This window comes from Talpa europaea (assembly GCF_964194135.1).
Source record: "Talpa europaea genome assembly, chromosome: 11".
Classification (NCBI taxonomy): domain Eukaryota; kingdom Metazoa; phylum Chordata; class Mammalia; order Eulipotyphla; family Talpidae; genus Talpa; species Talpa europaea.
The window spans coordinates 93,245,921-93,252,124 of NC_140078.1; the positions used below are offsets into that span (position 1 = coordinate 93,245,921).

General features: G+C 41.8%; 1 protein-coding gene across 6 annotated transcripts in view; it reads right to left on the reverse strand.

Moving 5' to 3' along the window:
• The window catches only part of CAPN7 (calpain 7), a gene marked incomplete at its 3' end in the record, with an annotated part of 31,886 nt that extends 26,238 nt beyond the window's left edge, over positions 1–5,648 (reverse strand). For 5 of the 6 annotated variants that reach the window (XM_084247618.1, XM_084247620.1, XM_084247619.1 and 2 more), the window contains exons 1-3: positions 5,486–5,648; positions 3,012–3,120; positions 830–987 (exon numbers count right to left, since the gene is read on the reverse strand). In XM_084247618.1, the coding sequence (XP_084103744.1) occupies positions 830–987; positions 3,012–3,120; positions 5,486–5,587 (369 nt within the window). In that variant the 5' untranslated portion in view covers positions 5,588–5,648. The remainder of the gene's footprint in view (positions 1–829; positions 988–3,011; positions 3,121–5,485) is intronic. The other variant, XM_084247621.1, reaches the window with a different exon arrangement.
• Between the last annotated feature and the right edge of the window lie 556 nt (positions 5,649–6,204).

A 6,204-nucleotide genomic window follows, 5' to 3' on the forward strand; every position in this document is an offset into this window, starting at 1 on the left:
AAGACTCTGGACAAAAAAATCCAGACCTGTAAACTGAGAACACTGTTCTCTACTACCTCTCCTCACCCTCCTGTCAGAAGCACTTGTGCACTAGATGCTCCTTAAAGCTAATAGTCCCAACCAGGGATCGCAGGGAGCAGTAAATGTCACCCAACATAGATTTCACAATGCATGTTAATAAAGTTCTCCCAAACCACTAGCTTACTTTTTAGTGTCTGAAATCAGAAGGGGAAAAAAATGGAAGCTGAGGGCCTCCCTGGTGGCGCAAGGGGTTAAGACGCAAACTATGAAGCTATTGGTAGCCACTGCAGCATGAGTTCGATCCCCGGCCAAGGAGCTACCCACATGGCGCAGCAGACCTCTCCTGCCTCATCCGCAGCTCCCATCAGTAGTGTATTTCAGTCGAGCTGCTTGTTCTGTTCCCCACTCTGTCTCTGGTGAATCCTCTCACCCCCCCACACCTCTGGCCTGTACCCCAGTTCTTGCATGCATGCATAAATAAACCTTTAAAAAAAAAAAGGAAGCTTATTCTAAATTCATAAATTTGTGATGGTGAATTCCTAACTACTTTTATGTAAGGTTAAAAATAGGATTTGTAATTTAAAAAACAATTGTCTATTCACTGTATCTTAATACTGTCAAATTTTAAACAAGATGTCAAAACCCATTTTCACTCTCTTTCTCTTCATTATCTTTTAATGACAACTAATTGAAGTTGCACTTATAATGATACAATATTTTTTATCTTTAAGGAATTAAGTAAAATTCATTAGTAAGGGAAGAAACTACTTAGCATAATCCACCAAATTTAACTTGTAATTATACATACAGTTTTCAGACAGAGATCTACGGCTTCTGTATACAATTCTATAGCATCTTCAACATTTCCTTTTTCATCTTCATCAAAAGCTTGTGTAACGAGGAAATGGGCACGCTCTAAGTCCAACTGATGTTTTGATTTCAAAGGATCAGTACTCTTAGATTGAACTAGAATGAGAAAAAAAGTCACACAGACAAAATATTGTACATATAGGGAACAACATATCATTTTAATACATTTAAAACATTCTTTAACAAAACTGGATGAGCCTTCATTTTAAAAACTTAGCAAAAACAAAGTAAGTTAGGAGAAAGCCAAATACTGGATGATTTTACCCGTATGTGGACTACAAAGAGGGACAAAACTGTACCAAAACAAACCCTAGAAATCTGAATGCACAACTGAGGCTTCCAGGAGGGAAAGGCAGGGGACAGTGGACTGTGGTAGAGGGTTATGGTGTGGTACAAACATTGAAAGATGTGTGAACCTATGGCCTTAAAATATACACAAGCATTGTAAACCAATGTTACCTCAATTAAGTTCAAGAACAAATAAAAAGTTTAGGAAGCTAAAAAAAAAAACAAAACCTCTAAAAACTGACTAATTCCCCTTCTCTTTTCAATCTTAATTTTAAGGCTTTTCTAAATGTACTACAAAATTTTTATTTGAAAAGGGACTCTAATGCTTAAAATAATAAAGAAACCAATGAATTATCTACAAATCAAGCTCCACTTATTGAACAAAATAGGTGAAAAAGCTGGCAAAATAATTAAGGCATTTTGTGCTTTAAAAAACCTTTTGGAACATTACTTCTCTTTCACTGGCAAGTCTTTATTCTTAAAGAGCTTAGGATTATCTCATTCTGTCCCTTAATATCAATTTTAGAAATATCACACTGATAAATTTAGGACTTCGTTTTAGTTGAGAAAATGAAGTTTCACTGAATTACACAGCACTTTGGATACATGTGTCAGGGTAACTTAGTATCAAGTGAGGTCCTGATACACAGGCAGTCTACTTTTCTTATATTCAAACTTACCATACTGAGAAAATTTTATTTGAAAACACTTTCTGAAATAAGGTTCCTGATTATTGGGCAAAAAAATTTTTAAATCTCATTTACTTAGCTGGCAACACAAACTTCTTTGATTACATAGTATTTTGAATCTATAAGTCTATGTAACTTTGTATCAGGTATAGGCCCTGACAGACAGTTCACTTTTCAATACACACAATTTCTGGGTAGTCTTAAATTAATCTACCTTGTTTTTAAGGGGATTCCAGTAACAAGAAGTCCAATGAGCAAATCTACTTTCTCCTAACTATGCGCCTATAACTTCGCATAACTGTTCAAAATGAATAGTGGAAAATAGTACAAAGTTCATCAGGCAATGCTGAGTAAGATTCCTCTAAGCTGCTTGCAATCAGAAGGAAAAAAGAGTTAAAAAGAGCCCTTAGTGATATCCCTGCTGTACATATTTTATTTTACTTATGAACATGTTCTTTTCCATGCATGTGAACAAAAATTTTGACAGTAACCATAAACCTCTAACAAAGCTGATCATCAAGCCTATTGTGTACGTGTATCACTACATTTGTCATGCTGTTTACAAAAATAAAGACAAGCAGTTCTAGGTCTCTGCTTACATGTTGCTGTTCTAAGACATGGTCTAAAAAAAGACTTTAAGGTCTTGAAATTGAAGACCGTGATAAGGAGGGTTGTGAAACCTATTACTAAAATCTTTAAACACTGACCAGGAGTCATTCAACCTCATTATCCTCAGCAGGCATTTGACAGATATTTAAAAAATGCCAATGATGCTCTATCTGAATGCTGATAACCCACCATCTGTGTACTTTCTCCTAACTATGTGCCTATAACTTCACATAGCTGTTCAGAATGAGTAGTGGAAAATAGTACAAAGTTCATCAGGCAATGCTGCATAAGATTCCTCTAAGCTACTTGCAATCAGAAGGAAAAAGAGTTAAAAGGAGATTGGACATTATCATCTCCAAGGTTCTTCCTCACAGATCTATATTCTAATTTCTTATTATGATACTGAAAGATGTGATTACCCAAAGAGGAATGAGCAGAAGAATGAGGAACAAGATCCAAAGATGAAAAGGAAACTAAGAACTGACGGGAGAAGGAAAACAAAACCAGTGACACATTTAATAGTCCTCTACTAACCTGCTGAATGTAAAGCTTGAACTCTTTCCAAATACTCATTTATTTTTTCTTGAACATGTTCTAGACTTGATCCTGCCATCTCAGCATAAATTAAGGCTTGTGCAGCTTCCTAAAAATAAAAAAAAAATTAAAAATCCAAGAGAACTTAGTAGGTGGATTAGTCTGAATTTTCTTGACCACTTAACTCACCAGTGTTTTCTATGGCATCAGTATTTTTTTCATAAAATGAGTTGTATAATTCCCCCAATGCCTTTCTTTTAGTTCTCAATCCTCTCAATTTTCACATACTGCTGAAAATTTACCAACTAAAATAGGAAAGATTGATTATAAGGATTTTCTTAGAATAGCTGTGGTTTGCTGTTTTCCTTTTTCAATAGGTCAGATTTAAATTATAATCCCTGAAAAGATAAATTGAGCCTTACTAACACTCAAACAGATAATAGCCTATAAAAAAGTTAAATATCGAGAAAAAAATTACAAGAAATTAAAAAGGTTAATTCTCAGTGGGAAGAAAACCTTTCACTCCCAGAAAATTCTGTGAAAAGGTAACACATTTCAAAGCTCATTTCAGTTGTGTAAAATACCAAAACCTGGATTCATCTTTCACAGTCAGTTGTGCTATAGTTAGTGAGAACTAGCCTCTGCTTTCCCCGTCACCACTCCAGGAAGATGACACTGCTACCAGCCATTTCTCTAAGTAAAAACACCTCATTTGCAGTGACCTAAGCATGTGCTCTTCATGGAGCCTGGAGCTCAATTGTCTGGATGCAAAGAGATCCTGGATTGAGCATCACTTTTTGAATCCAGTTACTGAGGCAGGGGTCGTTTCAATGAAGCTCACAAAACCAGAAAGAAAAGTACAGCTTTGAGCCAGATGGAAATTCAGTCTGAAGAGTGAGGGAACAGAAAAGACATGACTTCCTCAGATTCTGTAACTCAGATATGTACCATCATTCTCTAAATACAAAACATTATACTTAATTTCAACAAGCTGATGTGACACAGGTGTGTATAAATATGTACACACAGTCCAATTATCTTGCATGTAAGTATGGCTTTCCAAATAATTACCTGGTTTAAGAGAACTACAACCAGGTTTTAAAATTACTGATATCAATTTTATTTTACTGATATCAATTTATGTCACTTACATTTGCAGTGACACACAATGAAGAAATCACAACAGTGACACATGACACTATCTGATGACGTTTATATAAATAGTTCCTAGAAGAGCAACTACTTTTCTTTCTCAAGGATAAAATATTCTTCAAAACATGTAATTCTACAGCGAAACAAGAGGCGATGCTTAGTAATTTCTTTTGTTTTAGAAAAAAAATTTTATATAGCGCTATTTTCACTTAGGGATATTTGGCAGTCATTTCACACAACTGAAACAGAATTTTTAAGAAATGCCATCTTCATAGAAATGTCAAAAAAAAAAAAAAAAGCCCCAAAGGAATGATTCTGAAACACCAGAAGCCTCTCAATAGATTATAAAATTAAAGGAATAAAATAAAACATAATCTAAGAACAGCAAACCACATCACCAAGAATATAGCATTTATGGAAAAAAATTACTACTGCTGTAAATATTATCGAAGTCTAATATCCTTTCAAAAAAACAAGGTGATAATATGAGGCTACAGCTAGATCCGCAAGGAAGCAGAGGGGCGGGCTAGAGGCAGAGGGGTGTGTTTGCAAATCCTCAACACTAGTCAGCACAGTGTGGATTGTGGAAGCTCATACTCTCACGATTTACTAACTCTGCTCTCGGTGATTTACCCAAAAGATTGATCAAAGCAATTTGATACTTGTCATGTCTAAAACATTACTTTACAAGGACAGTGATCGCACCATGGCATAGGATGCTGAAAACGCAGAATAAACCTAAATGGCCAATACCCTGTAAATAAATTACAGCACATCCACATAAAGACATACAACGCGTCTCTAACTAACAGGATTAGATTAGACAGATTCATTTAATCATTTTTAAAAGTCCAAGTGGAAAGAACAGGTGCAAGACAGTATGAACAGGGCGCTCCAAGTCCATTTTCTAAAAGGGGTGGGGGGGCACACCTTGGCGCAGTCAGCTGAGCACAAAGATAAACATGAAATGCTACGATAAAGGCTTTTAAAATTGATATTTAATTGACTGTCTTCAAGGCACAAGTATCTCGGAAGGCCCCTCCCCCGGCTGTAAATCAGCCAAGGGACAGCACCCCTGAGCTCAGGGCCACCTCGCCACTCCTAATCTCAGCCGCCAGGAGCAGCTCAACGGTGGGCATGTGCCCGCCAGCCAAGCCTGCACCCCGGGCAGCGGCCCCGCAGCCGCGACAAGCCTCCCCGCGGCGGCAGCACCCCGGGAGGGCGTGGGGGGCCGCACCCCTGAACCCGAGCGCGCAGGAGGCAAGCAGAGGGCCAGGCGAGGCCGAGAGGGCGCGTGGCCGCGGCCCAGGACCCCGCCCCACCTTGTAGTAAAACACCGCCTCGGAGTAGCGGCCTTCGTGGTCGCGCTGCACGGCCAGCCGGGCGAACTGCACCGCGTCGCGCTCCAGCGCCGTCGCGTCCATGGCGCCGAGGCCCTGAGCCGGGGCGGGCGCGAGGCCCGGGCTCAGGAGGGCTGCGGGCCGGCCGCGGCGCGCCCGGGGGCCGGGCCGAGGACGCTGGGGCGCCGCGGGGGCAGCCGCAAAGTTTACTTTCGGCGGCTGAGGAGGGAGAGCGAGCCGGCTCCGCGCTGGGCCCGCCGCCTCGCCGCGCCCCCTCGGCGCCGCTCCGGCTCCCAGCCTGCGTGGCCGCCCCACTCCGCGGCCGGCGCATTCCCGCGTCCCGCCCACGGGTCGCACTGCGCAGGCGCACGTGGGCTTTCCGGGTTTCTCTAAAGCTGGGGCGGCCGAGGCCGCGCTCGCGGGAATACGCGGGCGGGAGGCGGGAGGCGGGACGCGGCGGGCTAGCGCCGGCGCGCACGTGACCGCTACGGCGCTCGGGATTGGCCGGCAGGCAGCGGTGCCGCGTCCGGGCAGCAGATGGCTCCGCTGTCTGCGTGGAGGTGTCAGCGCGTGTGGAGACCTTTGCTGGCGACGCGAGGCAAAAGACGCGCCTGCGCATTAGGGAGTCTTTGCCCTTTGCTAGGTGTGAAGGCCCAACGGGGAGCGCTTCCCGTTATGGTGTGGGCTGATTTTTTTGTTGT